The sequence below is a fragment of the Alexandromys fortis genome, unplaced genomic scaffold, assembly GCF_014885135.2.
Source record: "Alexandromys fortis isolate MF-2015 unplaced genomic scaffold, M_Fortis_MF-2015_v1.1 scaffold_13, whole genome shotgun sequence".
Classification (NCBI taxonomy): domain Eukaryota; kingdom Metazoa; phylum Chordata; class Mammalia; order Rodentia; family Cricetidae; genus Alexandromys; species Alexandromys fortis.
This window is the reverse complement of record NW_026067908.1, coordinates 865,989-885,546: the sequence shown is the minus strand read 5'-3', so window position 1 is coordinate 885,546 and position 19,558 is coordinate 865,989. Positions and strand designations below refer to the sequence as shown.

The window sequence follows — 19,558 nt, the reverse complement described above, 5'->3', positions numbered from 1 at the left end:
AGTTCTGCCCTGCTATAGGTCCAAAGCTTCTTTATTCATTAACGGATAAAAGCAATACATAGACAGAAGGACTTCCCACACTATTTTCCCTTTTATGTCTAATGAAAAAGAATGGTTTTAACTTAACATAGCAAAATTACATATAACAAAATAGTTATCAAGTAAGAATTATATTTATAATATTTAGTCCATTTACTTGGCAAATTAAGGAAAATACTTTATCATCTATCCTATCTTTGTGAGTACGTCAGGGGAAGTATTTTTAGGGGTTCATAGAGGCCTTTTGTGGAGTCTTGTTCCATCAAAACACATTAGCCTGTAGGGAATCCATAGGTTCCTGTCCTCTGTGGAAACAAAAGAAGAACCTGTTTTCCAATGGAACATATCCTTACACTCAAATTTGAAGTCATGATGCCATTAAAATATATATGTTGATTTTGCTTAGCAGCTCCCAGAATCAAATGTCTCTCTGCAGTCAAAAATTTTAAAGAAAACACAATAATATACATAATCCAGACTCTCTGTGTGTATTCCATCTTTACATTGCTTATTTTTTTCTTACTCCTTTAATCTGATTGCCTGTACTCTTTTATATTACTTTTACTGTCTCTTTAAAGACTTTGTTTTATTTTTAAAACTATTTACTTCTTTTTATAAACTGTCTATATTCTTTTTCTTATCTCTCACAAGCCTACATGCATTTATCCAACACTGTAACACATTCAGAGGTCTTTTTCTTCTGAATCTGCCTTTATTGCTTATATATAATCATTTTCTGACCAGGAGTGCCTTTTTTTCTAAATACTAAATGGTCCCATCTAGGACGAAGACTGCTTTGCCCTTTGGCCCCACCTAGTCCAACATGGTGGAGGTATGTTCACCACCAGCTCTGCAAGCTATGTTCACTGCCCTAGCTCCAAGGACACAGCTGGTTTATGTCATCATTAAGCAATTTGTAACAAGCTGCTCACAGACCACATTTAAGTGCTCCATAACAGAACCAGCACAAACAGGAAGCCCTCCCCTAAAAACATCACACAGCCTTCACTGCCAATGTTGAGTTAGGAAAAACTCTCTTATAGGAGATGTGACCCTGCTTGCCTCCAACAAACAGAGCCCATCTGAAAAAAATTGTGGCTACCAAAGAGCTGTGCTTAATTCTGTTCTTTTGTGTGTATACTTCCTTCCCAAGGTCTCTCAGGTTTCAAGTGGATGTAGTTGTCCCTCATTGGGACAACATGTGTAAGCAGAGGCTGCTCATTCATTTCCCAGGTTCCCAGACCCAAATAATTACACAGAAACTATATTTATTATAACACTGTTTGGCCTATTAGCTCAGGCTTTTTATTAACTAACTCTTACATCTTAAATTAACCCATTTCTATTATTTTGCATTGCTATGAGCCTGTGACCTACCATTAAGATTCCATCTGGTGCCTGTCTCTTTCAGCAGTTACATGGTGTCTCTGTCTGATTCTGCTACTCTATATATATCTTCCAGACTGGCTATATTCTGTACTGCCATAGGCCAAAGCAGAGTCTTTATTCCTTAGCTAATAAAAGTAACACATATACAGAAAAACTTCCCATATCCCCACAGTCTAGGCAGCTGTACTGGAGGACAGTGTGGTCCTTGGAATGCCAGAGAGGACACCACCCATCACCCATTAAATCCTTTAAAGCCTGTTCAACAAACCAAGACTGTACCTCTACCCTTGGACCCCTTTTCCTGGTCTACTATTTTGGAAGTTGGAAGAAGTCTTTGACTTTACCAGAGGTCATGTTGGACCTAGGGACACTAAGATACCACCTACTGCCTGATAACACTCCTTAAAATCCACCCAGTAATCCCAGACAGTACCTTCCCCCTCAACTCCAAACTAGGGTATACAGTACTGGCAGATTTATGGGAGTCCAGGCTGGTCCTAGAAATCCCAGTTAAGGCACTTCCCACTACCCACAAAACCCCCTTAAAGACTGAAAAAGCATGGGATAAAACCCGACTCTCTGAACATGGCAGACAATGAGAGCTGATGAGAAGCCAAGGACAATGGCACTGGGTTTTGATCCTACTTCATGTTCTGGCTTTGTGGGAGCCTAGCCAGTTTGGATGCTCACCTTCCTAGACCTAGATGGAGGGGGGAGGACCTGGGACTTTCCACAGGGCAGGGAACCCTGACTGCTCTTCGGACTGGAGAGGGAGGGGGAGAGAATGGGGGCAGGGAGAGAGGAGTGGGAGGAGAAGGAGGGAAATGGGAGGCTGGGAGGAGGCGGGAAATTTTTTTTCAATAAAAAAAAAGAAATTAGCTTGATAAACAAAAGAAAAACCCTTAAAGCCTTCCCAACTACCTCAGACTACTCACACAACCCCAATACCTTAACACTAGCCTCTGGCTCCATATTTGGGTGTACAACTTCAGAAGAAGACTTCAACTTTATTAGAGCACATGCCTTCAGCTTTACTGGAGTACAGACTGTATCTAAGTACCCCAGCACTGCTAGCTGTCCTAGACACCAGGTCTGTCCTAGGGACTGCAGAGGCCAGACAAGTTCTAAGGAACCCAGTCTCCATCCCTTCCCCATGGCTACATATTCTGGTCTACAACTTCAGAAGAATACTCAGGCTTTGTCAGAGGCCAGATCAGATCTAGGGACCCCCTAGAAGAAAAAAAAAAACTCCAGAGGGGACACCAAACTGAACCTGAAGACTCACTGGTAACCAGTCATTTAGGCCATTAGACCAGAGAAGAAAAAGAAACCAAGGAAGAAAACAGCCATATAACAAAGACAAACTAAGGATTCAACACCTAGGCCTATAATCATCCTAAATACAATTGATATCAGAGAGGCATCATCCAACAACTGATGGAAAAAGATGCAGACCCACAGGCAAGCATTAGGTAGAGTTTGGAGAATGCTGCAAAAGAGGAAAAGAAAAGAGTGTAGGAGCCAGAAGAGTCAAGGACAGCACAAGAAAACTCACAGAATCAACTAACCTGGACTCAGATGGGTTTAGAGAAATTGCAACTGATAGCCAGGGAGCCTGCATGGGACTGACCCAGGCACTCAACATATATATTGTAGTTGTATAGTTTGGTCCTACTGTGGGACTCCTAACAATGGGAATAGGGGCTATCTCTGTTTTTTTTTTTACAGGTTTTTGAGACTCTACTTAACATACTGGATTACCTTGCCCAGCCTTAATACGTGGGGAGGTGTTTAGTCTTACTATGACTTGAAATGCCATGTTTTGTTGATACTAATGGGAAACCTGTTCTTTCCTAAACAGAAATGGAGGCATGAACTGGGGTATTAGAACAGAGTGGGGTTGGGCCAGAGGGACTTGGAAGAGAGGAGAGAGGGGAAACTATGGCAAGATGTAAAACAGACAGACAGACAAGCAAACAAACAAATAAATAAGTTACCAAAAGTGATGACATTTCGTGCTCAGCTTCGTGTGAACTTTGGCTTAAACGATCCTGTTGGTTCTGTTCTTTGGCTGATGTAAACAAAACAGCAGAAGAAAATCATGTTTGGGTATTGCATTAAGCAAGGAGGAGGAGGAGGAGGAGGAGGAGGAGGAGGAGGAGGAGGAGGAGGAGGAGGAGAAGAAGAAGAAGAAGAAGAAGAAGAAGAAGAAGAAGAAGAAGAAGAAGAAGAAGAAGAAGAAGAAGAAGAAGAAGAAGAAGAAGAAGAAGATATTCTTAGAAAAAAATCCATATCAATCAATAAATAAAAGGATCTCAAATATATATTGTTTCCTTTTATTCCTTTTAGAACCTGTGTTGGGAGAAAACCTGTATTAAAATTTATGTGGCCATTATAAAATGTTGTGACTATATAAAATTTTTACCTCATGGCTTCAACCAATATTGTTTTAAATAAAAAAATAAACTTATTAAAGTATTTTAGGTTTTTGTGTCTTTTCCCTTTTTGTTCAATCTTTTTTCTTTCTGATAGTGGACAAATGCCTAAGCATGGTTTGCAGACACTGGGCTTTCTCATTCACTTTATAAAACAAGTGTTCTCTTCTGGGTGTGAGTACTTGCCAGTCTCCGAAAAGTACGGCTGTCTCTCTTCCTTTTCTTCATCTCCCCATGTCAACAAATGCCAAAATTTACAGTTTGTGTGTGTTTAGAAATACTATTTTAAGATGTGTTGCCTCCTAGGGACCTTTCCTAAGTCTGCTTTATTGAATGTCTTTGTAGTCGTTCAAAGAGAGTTAGATACAGTAGCTGGATAAATGAAAATCCATGAAGTTAGTAGTATTGGTAAATTATATAATATTATAGTATAGAATATTATATTATAGAATATACTTCCTTAAAACATAATTCAGTGAGAATCAATCATTAAATATGGGAAACTAGACTTGATCATAGGGCAAAGCTCAGCATGGTAACATAGCACCGCAGAGGAGAAGACTGATAGAACTCCCCTTAGCTGAGGTTAGCATCACAGAGAGTACTTAAAAGAGGAACAGTGAAATCCAGAAGGAAATCCTCAGGAAAGGTCAATCTTCCACTCTCAACTAATTTAACAATAATGGTGCCCCACAGGCTAGCCTACTTGCTAACCTAATGAGCTCTTGGCAAGGCCAGTCTGCTTATAGAAGTAAAGAAAAATAGCAATGATCCAAGCCCCTACTTTCCTCCAGTTTTTACCAATTAAGATTAGATTCATGGAGATTTAGGTAGAGTCAGGAGACTGATCCTTGGAATTCCCGCCCCACTGATTCACTTACTCTTTAGGGTACGAAGTAGAAGCACAATGAGTCCAGTGAAAAATATCATCATCACAACCAAGATTATGCATACATCCCACAGCCAATTACTATACAGTGGATATGCATCGTCCAAAATAGAAGCTAGAAAAAAAAGAGAAAGAAATATTAAACATGTTTTAAAATAAATAAAATGAAGACAGTTGAATATGCACAAATTAATAAGCCAGATCACAGGACCCTAGTCAATAATAAAGAGAAAAAGGAGGCTTTGGTTAGACTTCATTTGGAGAGCAAAGTTTTGGCCACCGATCCAAGGTTATATGACATAGCTTTCCAGTTGAGTTGGAAATTTTTAACAGAGAGGTGAAAACATGGTAAGAAATAGAATCAAGTAGCAATCTGGGATCAGTAGTCATCTAAAAACATAAAAGGAGAGCTAAGCAAAGGAGAAAAGGAAGCATTTGATGCAATGGTAAGGATCTTCTAGACATTAAGAAACATTCTAATAGAGGAAATTGTGGTGACCAACAGATATTTATTATGAAAAATAAGAGTACTCTCACAGAGAGATGTATGTGTATATGTGAATGTGTGTACACATATGCACTCACACGTGCGTGTTCACACACGCACACACACTCACACCTAGTACAATTTGTGCTGCCTGTATATTATTGGATGTGTTCCTTCACTGGAGTGTGGTCAACATATAAGAGTCCACAGCCTTAAAGGAAACTGATTCTCCCTCTCCCAGCAGCTATCTGCTACCAATACCTCTATAGCTAAGGGTGTGACTTCATGCCCAACCTACCTCTCTATGCTGCAGTTTTATCTGGCCCAGTTCTGCACAGGTCTTGTGCATGCTGTCTCAACTGCTGTGAGTTCATATGTGTAACTGCACAGAGAAAACAATTTCCTTGTAGTCATCCACCACCTGCAGCTCTTACATTTCCTTCTCTTCTTCTGCATTGATCCATATGCCTTCGCAAGTAGACGGGCTATAAATATTCTGCTTAGGAACAACCATTCAGACTTCTTTTATGCTCTACACCGTAATCTCCTTGTTGACTGTTACCTACTGAAAATTTGAGCTTCTCTAATGAGAGCTAACTGGTGCATAATCTGGGCCTGTGCCATATGTGGTAGCTATGTACACACTGTATCTTTCCTGATATCTGAAGTCCAGTTCTTTTCATTACATTTGATCTTCTGTTTAATGCTTCCACTGAGTTATTTTTATTTTATTTTTGTTAGTATAAATGTATCTATATAGATGTTCTACTTGGTCTTTTGAAATATTCTCATATTTTATAATATTTTTCATTGTCCATATTTTAAGTGCATTCTTCCATTTTTAAATACAAAAGGTATATTTCATATGCTTAATATACATAGAAAGTCTAGACCATCATTGCTAATTTTGAAAACTCTAAGTCTTTTGACAACTGCCCCTCTATACACAATGGGAGAGCTTGTCAGTTGTCTTTGTCTTCAATTTTTGCATGGGATTGGTACCAGTTAACAGCTGCAATATTGCTAAGGGAAAATAATTTCTAAATTCTATTATCTTTTAACAAAAAAAACTTATTTTTTATTTTATGCATATGAGTTTTAGAAGCCAGAAGAAATAAATCTTCAGAACCCCTAAATTGTAATTATAGTGAATTGTGGTCTGCCATATAAATGCTGGTGCAGAAACCAGACTTCTTCAAGAGCAACAAATGCTTTTAATTGATAAGCCATCTTCTTGGCTCCTAAATTCTATTCTTCACAGTATTCCATAAGATGTACTGTTTTATGTCATTTTTTTTTAAAGACTAATTTCAGTGTTCACTACTTTGGACTCATCGGATGAATGTGGACATTTCTATGATACTCCTTTTTATGAGGGTTTTCAGAGTTAAAATTAGTCTGTTTAATCCTAATATGGTCTTTAAAATCAGGGTATAAGGATATCAACAGAAAATTAAAATGGATAAAAGAAGAAAGATGGGGAGAAAAGATTCATATATATTCATATTTCCTGTTACTCAAAATATTGTTCTTGCTTTCTTGGTGGCCAAACTCACGTTAAAATTACATAGCTGTATAAGTGTTAGATGGATAGAAAGATATACTATAATCAATAAGATTGGTTTAGGACATTTAGTATATTTCATAATGCTGGAAGTTAATTTTATCTTCAGTTTCTTTATAGAGTTTTGTGAATTTCCCATTGACTCGCAGAGAAGTTTCCTTTGCATTTATTTGTTTAGGATTTGAGGCTGGTTTGTATGATTTGCAGTGAAATAGATTTAATGAGTTTCATTGACAGTCATTCTGAAATACAGGTTAAACCAGAGGAAGATACATCTGAATCTAATGTCTGATACGATTTTGTCTTATGGATTAGTGCAAACCACTTATAAGTAATAATTAGATTGTTTCGGTGACTTCATTGGTTGTTTTCTTATAAAATTCTTCCTGATATACACAATGAAATTAAAGAAATTTTTAAATTTTCAGATACTATCCTATAAACACTCTATGTTACAGAACAACCACATACTTTCAATAGCCTGCAAATGTATATCCAAGAGAATTAAACATCAGCTTTCCGTCATCTCAGAAAATGAAAAGGATATCAAAAGAAAAACCATATTTTTTTCCATTAATTATCAGAGGGGATCTCTAAACCAAAAGTATTTTTTTAATGTTTAAGAATCGTAAATGATAGGAGACACCAAAAATTGTGCTGTGTAAAAGAACGTCTATACATTTGGGATGAAACAGAGGCGAGACCTAGAGAGATCATCCTTTACATTGCTTTACAAGCAGATGTAACTGTGAGTATGAACATATAAGCAGCCATGATGGAAGCCTAAAATTTAGGAAAATAAATAGTTCCAGTGTCAGCAATTGAAGACATTGGGATGTCACTGAAACCATGACTGCTAACGCTGCAACAAACTACTCAGGTTTAAATAGTTCGAAGATGAAAAGGCACCGGGAAGAGACAAAGTGAAATGACAGACCCAGTTCTCATTCCACTCACCTTGGCTCCTGAATTTCAAGTAGAGAGGAAGGAAGCCAATATACAAAGCTAAAGGTAGACATTCACAGACAATCTTATAGCCAAGTCTCATTCTCCTCGGATCTGAAAAAGAGTGAGTAATAAGTTTTAGGAAGCTAGAACTTTGGTAATGAATGCATTGGAACAGCAAGAAAAATGCTGAATAGAGGAAGTGTCTTGAAGGTTTACTAAACCTATTTCAGGGTTAAAGCCTCACAAGCAAGATTTTTAGGATCAGGGTTAGGAATTTTTAGTGAAGATAGAACTTAGAATTGGGCGAAGCTAAGATCTATGGCCATTTACAATGAAGGCAGAGAAGGCTTAAAGAACAAGATCAAATAATAAATATCCTTCTCATTTTTCTTACAACTGTGCAGCATGTAATCAGCCTGACAATATAACTTGGATGCTGTGGGGCTCTGTTCGCTATAGCTTTGTCTTAATGCTTAAGTGCCTAACGGTTGTAGGATCCATGGAGTAGGGTTTCTGCTAGCTAAAAGGGGAAAGAAGCTACCTTGGAAACAAAGACTTGAGCAGTTATGACTTTTGTGCACCCTGCAAGATTTCTATAGCATCCTTTCTACTAGCCATCCATTTATTCTTCTCTTGAGCTTCCATGTATATTCTAGAAAGCTTGCTACAATGTGAGAAAGATTGCTTCCAGGCAGTATGCTGATGCTTACCAAACCTTGCTTCCTTATATTTATCTAGATTAGAAAAATGATTGACTAGTTTGAAACATTTATAGAAGAAAGCAAATAGTAAGATAGTTGTGTTATTCTGAATTATACCATGCAAGAAATAAGTAACTATGAACAGTAAGGGTGGAAAGATCTAGAAAAATTTGTTTTGTTGTTACCTGCTTCTTTTGGTTTGTATTTAATATTGACTTTGTTCTCTTTGTGTGTATATTAGTTTACATCTTCTGTTTTTTGTTGGAGTTTGTTTATTATATTTGATCATAAGTATCAGCAACTACCAATAAGAACAATAAGGAAATAAGGAGTTTTGTCATTCAAAATAAACTCTTATCCACTCTTTTACTTTATATTCAATGTCTATAACAGCTCTAATATTTATGAACTATCCAATATACAAATGTTGATTAAAAGAATGAATAAGTCAAGTTAACTAGGGAAGTAGTAGCTACTTCACCAGTGAAAGTATATAAGGAAGATTTGACTGGTCCACATCTTGGTGAAGAGTATCAGGGTTGAAGCAAAATGTCTGGCATTTGAAACACTTTGATTTTAACTTATGATCCACATTTATAGATTGATTCAACTTGAACAATTTACCTAAAACCCTGGGTCTTTAACTCGTTCATCTAGAAATAATAAGTAGAACTTCATGAGGTTGTTTAGATAAATTAGTAAGATAAGCTATTGATTCTATTCCCTGGCATTTTATGAATATACATTCATAATAATAGAGGTCTTTATGCATTGGGTACATGACTGCCCACATTGTATCATATGAACTCATGCTTTTTTAAAGAATATAAGTCTCATTTTAACAGTAAATCTCAAATAGATTTCATCCTTTGAGTTAAATGAATTTATTTCTAAAGTTTCCCCAGTTCGAGTCATCCTTCATCCAGAATAACCTAGAATATACAAAAGTTCTTTTCTCTTATGAAGTATTGAAGTGGGAGTCCCCTCTGTGTGCTGTGATTACCATTAATGAATATAGAAACTGCTTTGGACCTATAGCAAGACAGAACTTAAATAGGCAGGGAAAGCTAGGCAGAATGCTGGGAGAAAGGAGGTGGAGTCACGGAGACGCTATGGAGCCACTGCCAGAGTCAGACATGCTGAAACTTTGTCAGTAAGCCACTGCCACGTGGTGATATACAGAGTAATAGAAATAGGTTAAATTAAAATGTAAGAGCTAGCTGATAAGAAATTAGAGCTAATAGGCCAACCAGTGTTTTAATTAATATAGTTTCTGCGTGGTTATTTTGGTTCTGAGTGGCTGGGATGAACAAACAGCCTTCTCCTACAAAGTGTAAAGTTTTTGAAGATAAAGTTTTATGATCATTTGCGCTTTGGGTAAATCAAGGCTAGAACTAAGGACCCCTTCCTACTTTCTTCCACATTTTGCAGAATGTAACCTACCTGGAGACATACCTGGAGCATGTAGACTTGTCTGAATGTTTTAAAGGTCTAAAATTTAGAAGATCAATAAAATGGTAGTTTGGGGATGCTGTGAGTTAGTTAAGGAAATTTTTTACCTCTTTTCTGTCGTTAACCTCTGTCTTACTCATCTTACTCATCATGTCCTGATATCCAGCACTGCAAAAGGCTGTTCTAGATGTATCCCATGCCTTCTATACCACGTCTTAACTCCTTAAATTTAGATTACATTAAAAACCCTAATGAATATAGCATTCAGACTATTCTCATGAGAATAACAAAAGAACATTTGGAGAAAGATTAGGAAAGATGAATAATCCAGCTATTTGATGCTGTATATTTCTCTTTCTTGTTTTTTTCTCCTAGAACAGTGATATTTACTTTTATTTTTTTTGGTACCTAACCATAGGTAATTGTCTCCAAAAAGCAAGTTCATACACCAGGGATAAATCCTGGTGGCACTGCTAGAGATCTACAGATATACCTAATCACAAAACTGTCACCCACATGCAAAGGGTCTAGTTCAGTCACATGCACATTCCCCAGCTTTCAGTCCAGAGTCCATGAAGTCTCAATAGGTAGGGTTGGCTGTCTCTGGGGATTCCTTTATTCATTATTTGCCACCCCACCTCATTCACATAATTCCTTTTCCCACTCTTCAACTGAACTCCAGGAGCTCAGCCTAGTGCTTGGCTGTGGATCACTACATCTGCTTCCGTCAGTTACTAGATGTAGGTTTTATGATGACAATTAGGGTATTCACTAATTTGATTACAGGGGTATGCCAGTTCAGACATCTTCTCCAGTATTGCTAGGAATCACAGCTGGGGTCAAGGATATGGAGTAAGGAGACTAGTACTCCATTGTTGGTGGGGGTACAAACTTGTACAGCCACTTTAGAAATCAGTATGGCAGTTTCTTAGAAAATTGGAACTCAATTTACCTCAAGACCAAGCAATACCATTCTTGGGCTTATCCTCAAAGGATGCACAGTTGTACCAGAAGAACATCTCCTCAATCTTGTTCATAGCCATATTATTAGTAATAGTCAGACCCTGGAAATAACCTAGATGACCCTCGACCAAAGATGGATAAAGAAAATGTGGTACATTTACACAACATAGTATTATGCAGCAGTTAAAAACAAATGACATCTTTGTTGTCTAGGTTCTCTGGGATTGTGAATTGTGGCTGGTTTTCTTTGCTTTATGTTTAAAAACAGTATTGGGATGCACTAAAATTCAGGGTTACATTATTCAGTATGCAACACACTTGAGTATTTGGTTTCAAGAAGAAATGGATTCAGAACACTTTACCTTCTGTAGATTCATATTTTTTCCATATGAGACAACAAAAATATCTGAGACAATGAAGAATTAATATAATGATCAAATATATTACAGGGCGTGGAGGTCTTTTTGACATCAACGACATGTATGCTGGTTTGAACAGAACATCTGAAAGAGAACAGAAGGACCTGGTGTTAAGAATTGGATGTACGTTTCCAATGTAAAGTTTCACATTTCAGTCTTAGTCCTCATTTGGCAGACCCAATCACTGAGAAATGTCTGGCTTATGAGGGCTCTGACTTTGTCAGTGAATTAATCCATTGATGGATTCATAATTTGATGGAATTTTTAGAGAATGGCAAAAATATTAGTGAATGAGAGTGAGTGGCTAAAGTAGGTGATAAGGGACATGCTTTTTTTTTTTTTTTTGACGCCCCACACCACAAGAAACTCTTGTGTTTATTTTCCCCAGAAACTGCTTTGAGGAAACCTTCCAGTACAATGTGAGATGGAGATGGGAAGGCAATATTCCTGGTTACTATTCAACATGCAGAAGTGCTGTTCCTTAAGATTCTGTTCATGTGCTGCTTCCATACATATTTTTTAATAAATGGGATAATAAACAATTAAAACACTACCATGTGTAGAAAATATGTAGGGACATGCTTTTGAAGGGTATATCTTCTCCCTGTCCCACCTCCAAGTGCTCTTTCTTGAGCACCTGGGAATTGGTTATTATTTGAACCTGAGATAATCTACGTATCTGAAAAGAAGGAAGGTTAAGTACTCAGGGATGCTAGGGGCCCTTGCCTCAGTGATTGGAAGAAGTATGGCATCTGAGACAGCTGTAGAGAGTAGGAAGGTCAGATATGGAAACACTAAGAAGTGTAAGCAGAAGGAAATTCTGACTGAGAGCATCAATTCAAGGTTACCAAGAGTAGGACATGAGGATTTTCATAATGTTGATTTCTCAGCATCTGGACCCATCTTTCTGCCACATGTGCTTGGTTCCTGGAAAGGAGAGAGAGAGAGAGAGAGAGAGAGAGAGAGAGAGAGAGAGAGAGAGAGAGAGAGAGAGAGAGAGAGAGAGAGCACTGAGACCAGGTGTAGTGGATTCCTTGATTTCTGAAGCCTCTTCTCTGAAAGGTGGGTTACATGAGCAGGGCCTGAGAATACCAGGACCAGTGTGCTAGGTTCACTCTATTCTCCTTATCTAGTTCAGAATAAGTGCTCTGTTTTTGTCTATCAATTCCAAATACTTGACTTAGATGCACCATTTGTAGTTGAGCACTCCATAAACTCATATTCTTTACATTATGACCCATTGTGAGTTCCTGTGTCAACCAATATCCAATACACAATATAACCTTCCCTGAAAGAGTCTAAAAGTTGCCCTAATACATGGCTAGAGGGATTCCAATTTAGAAGGTAGTTTGTTACTATGTCCATTTAACAAAATAATAGTAGTTTCAATCCTAGGGCCTATATGCTTCCTAACCATGGGTGCCTGGCCAGATTTACAAATACCAGATATGTGTTTCCTCCTGTGGAGCAAGCTTTAAATAAAATTAGAAAGTGATTGGTTTTCCTCATTACATTCATGCCACTATTGTCCCTATAGGCATCCACTGATCTTCATTGCAGTTAAAAGGATTCAGAGGTGTGGGTAAGACAGTCAATTACTTTTTTCTCCAAAATATGTTTATATTCTGATAACATTTGTGTCTCTCAATCTATAAGACTATCAAAATAATGTGCCCCCAAAGAAAAGAGAATTTCCCCAAGAATCTCATATTGGGGGAAGAAGGAAAAGTCTCAAGTACAAGAAAAAACTTATCTCCCCTGAAAAGAAATTCCACACAGATCTAGAAACTTGTCAGACTCCCTTGTGGGATAAAACTGAAACCCAGACAACTATAGATCAGTTGGGATGATGGGTTGCCACACCTTGACCAGGACTTCTTAGATTTTATCTGGGGCTTAGTTTTAGCCAGCTTTTGAATCCTTAACATGCAACACAAAATGAGAACTCACTGTCCAATCATTTCAATACTTTCTTTAAGATTTGTTTTTGATGTATGTGGGTGGGTGGATGGCTGTGTGTATGTGCACATGCCCTGAGGAATGTGTGGGGTCCAGAAGAGGGCACCTGATACCCTAGAGCTGGAGTCACAGGTGGTTATGAGCCATCCAGTATGGGTGCTAGCAGCCAAACAGGCCCTCAGAGAGAGCAACAAGTGCTCTTACCCTCTGAGACTTCGCTCCAGTTTATTACCATTCTTTAAAATATTCTCCATAGAATAGTATTTTTCTGATTTCCAGCCGCTCAAATAGTGCAGCTCTACAGCAGTTTGTAACTTGTAATATAAATTCATATTTATTATTTCATTCAATTCTCTCCTTAATACAATTCATCTTTGACAGAACCAAGTCATAAGAACTTACCTGGGAGGAAAATACTTCTCTTTTTCTCCTGATTAGTAGTTACATTGTAAATAGAACAAGTAATAGGACCTTGTGTTCTGTTTTTTAGAAGAATATTGCTCTTCAAGTACAATAATCCAGCTCTATCCTGAGAATCAAATTTTGACGAGGGTGGAATTACTTTCCCCTTGCTGTCTCTCCATGTAATGTCAGCAGGTGGGATCAAGTTTCCTGAAGTACACTCCACCAGTATACTTTCTGCATCTGGAACCTGGATGCTAATTTGTATATCAGAGTTCATTGCTAGGAAGAAGAGAAAGATGACATTATGATTGGTAGTGTGGATTCAAGAGTCGAGAAGTTTGTGGAAACTTCAATGGGCTGCTACCTGTGCCCTATATATGAATAGGAACAATCAGGGCAAAAGCAATACTTTAATATAAGCACAAGCTAGAAAAAATAAGAACAAATCAGAGAAAAACTGATAAAGTCAAACTTCATAAGATTAAGTAGTTTTTGTATATCAGAATATGGGTAAAAAGAAAAAGCCATAGACTGGAAGATATCCACACTCTTTCTAATAAAGAAACCCCATTCTAGATAGGTGACAGATGCTATAAATCAAGCTTGTTTTCTAAAATGGGAAAACAGTAGAACGCATATTTAATTTAAAAAGATATCCTAATGACCAACAAGTATATTAAAGGATGTTCAACATTTTCAGCCATCTGGGAAATGCAAGCAAAACCTCATTGGTTCATTCTTGATCCCCATTACAGTGTTGACACAGGGGGACAAGGATTGACTGACACTGACAAAGATCAAAAGGCAAAGAACTCCCTTTATATGAAAAAATGTCAGTATCTATTAAAGTTATACATAGATGTTTACAACCAGAAATTTTTAGTAGATGGTTGTGTATTTTAAGAATGTTAATGATATCATTAAGCATAATGGTCCCAAACCCAAAGTAATAAAATAATACAAATAAAAATAATACAGATAATTGTGAACACTAATGCTGTAAACAAATCCAAAAGAATTAATGAATAATGATGAATGATTGGGCTGCTATTTAGATGTGTATAAATGTAACAATATAGCAATATTTGTGATTAATTCTTGGCAATGGGAGTTAAACAATAGTCACTTGGCAAGAAATGGATGGTATTGACTAGGAAAAATTGCAACAACATTTTGGGATGCTGAAAATACTTAGTATCTAGAGCTGAGGAATGGATTCATAAATGTCCCTATAAGCAAAAAATTTACTGAGTTGTACAATTAATGTAGTTTACTAATACACACACACACAACACACACACACACACACACATATGGGTTACAAAGCATAGCAAAAAGTACAAATGTAAGAAAGAGAAGTAACGAGGAGAAGAAATGATAGGGAAAAAGGGAAATGAGAGAGGATTAGGGGAGAGTAAGTAAAATGCCTTGTAAGCATGTATGAAGTTGCCAAAGAACAAATTTAATCAATAAAATGGGGAGGATGTCTCTACCTTGGGCAGGTATTGTGAACTGTAAGAGCAGAAAGGCCAAAAGGAATCCCAATAAACAGGGAGCTGCAGGCTCCATCACACCTGGAAAATGAAATTGCAATCAATATTGGGGCAATAAGAACCATGACAACACAGAGAAAAGCAAGAAGACAACATTCTGAAACCCTATCATTTGAGAAAATTCCCCCTGCAAGGAAAACTCTTAATGGCTGCTGCCAGCCCCCTGGGGTGATTTCTTCTAGGGTCCTATCTTGGTTTGCACTTGGCTCTGTGCCTTCCGGAGATTAACTTTACTGAAAGGCGCGTTATTATCCCATAAAAAAGAATGAAATCATGTCATTGTAGCAAAATGTATAGATCTGGGGGACATTATGTTTTGCAAAACAAGTCAGACACAGAAAACTAATTACACTGTGCATGTGTGGACCCAAAGTCAACCTAGACAATTACTTCAGAACAAAAATCAACCTAAGTAATTCCTTCCGAAGACCAGAGACGTAGAATCACTACATCACACCATACTTAAATATGACCCGTGTGAATCAAAAATACAAATGTAAATGACAAAACTATATAGATATTATATTATTTTGGAAGATAGAGAAATGAGAATGGCTATGAGAATGAGCCCACCCTGGGCTACACAGTGAATTCCAAAGCAGCCTGAACTATATAGAGTGAATGCTTGTCTCAAACAATAACAGCAACAATATAAGTCAATTTCTTCAAAGAGGAAAAATGGAGTCTTTCCATAGCTGACCAGTACAGTTAGATGACATTATAATAAGAGATTATAAAATAACCCATCCTCATTAATTTTCTCTCATGTTCTAGCATTATACAGTTAGAGCTGTTTGTCTAGTAGAAAAGACAGTCTTCAGTAAGCAACGTAAACATTGGTTTCAATGAAGTAGTCACAATGGCATTCTGGGGCTGGAGAGATAGTCGGTGGTCAAGAGCACTCACTGCTCTTCCAGGAGACTGGCATTCAGTTCCCAGCACCCACATCTAGTGCTCACAACCACCTGCTCACCACAGCTCCAGCTCAGGGAACCTGACTCCTTCCTTTTCTGGCTCCTGCAGGCATTGGCATCTGCGTGGCATATACCAACACAGATACATATTCTCATAAATAAATCAATCATTTTTAAAAGAATTAATTAAAACTTGCCTCCTGCTCCACAGTGAGCTGTTTTCTCTTAGTATTTTCAGACTGGGTCATATCTATATATGAGTCTCTAGCAAATGGTTTCTATGAATAGAGCATGGTTTATGTCACAATATTTTGTACTTCACTAATTAATTCTGTCAAGACTTCACAAGGAAATGAAAGATGTGTATTCTTTCCTTTGCAAACAAGTTACAACCCACCACCTGCTGAAATGGAGGAAAGGTTAAAAAAAAAGCCATGTGACACAGCATAGATTAATAGAAATAAGTTCAATTAAGTTGTAAGAGCTAGTTGGAACAAGCCTAAGATAAAGACCAAGATTTTATTATTAATATTTTGATAATAAGTCTCTGTCATTATCTTGGGGCTGGCAATCCAAAAAAAACATCTAATAACAAATCACTGGTAAAAATTTTTAATATAAACCTTATGAATATTTGTCATTGAAAATGAGATATACAAATATGACTGTCATTCACCAAAAAAGTAAAAAGAAAAACTACAAAATATTATATCATCATGCATTAAAGAGCTAATATTTTTAATGTAATTTATTTTATTTTATTTATTTTTATTTTATTTATAACACAATTATATAATTTCTCTCTTTCCTTTCCTCTCTCCAGATAATTCTATATACCCCTCTTTGTTCTCTTTCAAGTCCATGGTCTCTATTTTCATTCATTGTTGCTACATATAGATGATAGTTAGATAGCTGGATAGATAGATAGATAGAAGATAGATAGATAGATAGATAGATAGATAGATAGATAGATAGATAGATAGACTGACAGACAGATAAGATAGATAGGCAGATAGACATAGATCAATAGATATATGCATGCATGTGTATGTACATATATTCTGATACATGCATACAACTTTTCTGGTCTATTTAGTGTTATTTTATACATATTTTCAGAACTGACGATTTGGAATTGGGTAACCATTTATATCTTGTGTGGATAATACCATTTCTCCTACTTTCAACATTCCTTCATTGACTGTAGTTCTTTGTATAGAGTTAAAGTTTCATTATCTTTCCCCCATCCACATAGACATGTCTATTGTTGTTGTCCAGTTCATGCTTAGGCAGTCAGGTTGGTGAAACTGTATGGGTGTAGCTTTTGACATCACTAGGAGACAGAATCCCACGGCAAACTCTTTGATTCTCTAGCTCTTACCATCTTTCTGCCCTCTCTCCTGCAGTGTTTTCTCAGTCTTGGGTGCAGGAGCAAGAACAGCTCATTTTAAAATGACTGATAGTATCAAACATTTGGAATGGTGAGGATAAAAGTTAATCTTTAAGTATTTCTAATGGTTATGATTTAGTACAATTGGATGGTGAGTGCTTAGAAGTAGAGAACAACAGAGCCATTCAGAAAGGCAACTGTGTTGCAGTAGCATGCTGAACCCAAAAGGTTCTCTAAAATATCATTGCACTAAAGGGCCCACAGGTCTTTGGACAACTAATGCCAAGGCCAGGATATGAAAAAAATTGATCCTGAAATAATAATAAGAAGAAGACATGGGATTTGGGGTTCACTCTGGCTAAACTGGGGAACAATTTGAGCTCTGAAATAAATTTCTTAACAATAGATTGTATCTGCTAAATAAAAATATCCATGAATTCAAATCAATATAAACAAATAGATTTAAATAATCCAAAGAAAAAATAAACGAGAAAAAAATTATTTCTTTACAGTAGAATGTCAACTCATAAATGAATTAAAATGTTGAAATTAGTGAGCTTAACAAAAATCCACTCAGGTTTCAAAGCCTTCTACAACCATCTGTACACTTTCCTATAGATGTTTTAGAAAAAGAAATATTCGAAACTGGTCTAGCAGGAATTCCCCTCTTAGATATCTACTATCTGATCTGATCCTTCTTCTGCCATCCACTGTGATGTTTGCTAGCAGGAATCAATCATGTTAGGACAGTTCAGCCAGAATTCTCCTCATACCTGTTCACGCTTCAAAATTCTCCCTCCACCCACATCGATCTGCCCTTGGCTATAAGCTCCTACTTGTTCATGTTGTGTCGAAGCTCATCTCCATCAAAATCCCGTTGTATTGGCTGTCTTTTTTATCATGAAGGTCCTCAGTAAAGTCATCCCTGACAGACTTAACAAATATCCCTAAATTATTGTCTGGTAATACTAAAAATACCCATTTGCCCTTGTGATGCTACTAATTAACTTAGAAAGAAACATAGACACAAAAAGAACTAGTAAATAAAACTAAAAAGTGAAATGAGACTTTATGTAGAAACAATGGAGTAACCACCCCCCAAAATAATTATGAATTATTAGGGGGAGGTAACTTTATAATAGAGAAATATGGCAGGCACCATCTTCATCAAACAATCAAAAGTTTCTAGCCAACAATAGTAAGATGGGTAAGAACATAGGATAATCATATTTGATGGCCCAGGTTAAAATAATTATTATGCATCTAATCAACAAAATATCTTTCAAACCCAAACAGGTAGGTATTCTATAATATGCTTGCCCTATAATCCTTAAGAAAGGATTTAGAAACCTTCCAAGATTTAAGGAGACTTCAAAGATCTACATCATGGGTGCCTTGCCTAATCCTTGACTCATTTATTTCACTAAAAACAATATTGCACAAACAAACAGTAAGGCTGGAATGGATTCTCTGGATAGATTGGACTTTTTATACTGTTTTTGTGTGAACTGAAATTCCCGGGGGAATAAAATCCTGACCTTGTTAAATATCTGCAAGATTAAGTGATAAAATGTCTGTGATTCTAGAGAGTTGGGATGTTGAAGGTCCAGAATCAATTATCTTGAGCTTCCTATAGACATCTAAATAGGCATTTATTGCCCAGACTGTGTTTGACTTCTGGGGCTACCAGTGAAATCCTTTTTTTAACCATGTGTTGACAGTGAGATTACAAAGATGGTTCAGTGGCTAAGCACACACACACTCTCTTGTAAAAAAATCAAGTTCTACTCCCAGCACCCACATCAGGCGTCTGACGACCACCTGTAATTCCAGCTTTACTTCGGAAGACACCTGCATTCACGTAGAGATAAAATGAAATAAAAACTTAAGAATACATAAGCAGACCCTCGCTTCCACCAACTCAAAGGCTAAGCATTTCATCAGGTAGCACCTGAGACTTAACGAAGTTTCCCCCACTTTGCTTGTAGCCCAGTTATCTGATGTTCCCAATAATGTATTTTTAAAGTATCTTGATTTACGATTTTCCTTAC

The 19,558-nt window shown here is 37.0% G+C and overlaps 1 protein-coding gene across 1 annotated transcript in view; it reads right to left on the bottom strand.

The window, feature by feature from the left end:
• Nucleotides 1–15,219, bottom strand: part of LOC126497937 (selection and upkeep of intraepithelial T-cells protein 10-like) — an 18,111-nt gene extending 2,892 nt beyond the window's left edge. The window contains exons 1-9 of the mRNA XM_050136208.1: nt 15,144–15,219; nt 13,648–13,929; nt 11,230–11,370; nt 10,012–10,031; nt 8,823–8,836; nt 8,149–8,167; nt 7,761–7,833; nt 4,745–4,867; nt 3,426–3,499 (exon numbers count right to left, since the gene is read on the bottom strand). Coding sequence (XP_049992165.1) covers nt 3,426–3,499; nt 4,745–4,867; nt 7,761–7,833; nt 8,149–8,167; nt 8,823–8,836; nt 10,012–10,031; nt 11,230–11,370; nt 13,648–13,929; nt 15,144–15,219 — 822 coding nt within the window. The remainder of the gene's footprint in view (nt 1–3,425; nt 3,500–4,744; nt 4,868–7,760; nt 7,834–8,148; nt 8,168–8,822; nt 8,837–10,011; nt 10,032–11,229; nt 11,371–13,647; nt 13,930–15,143) is intronic.
• Between the last annotated feature and the right edge of the window lie 4,339 nt (nt 15,220–19,558).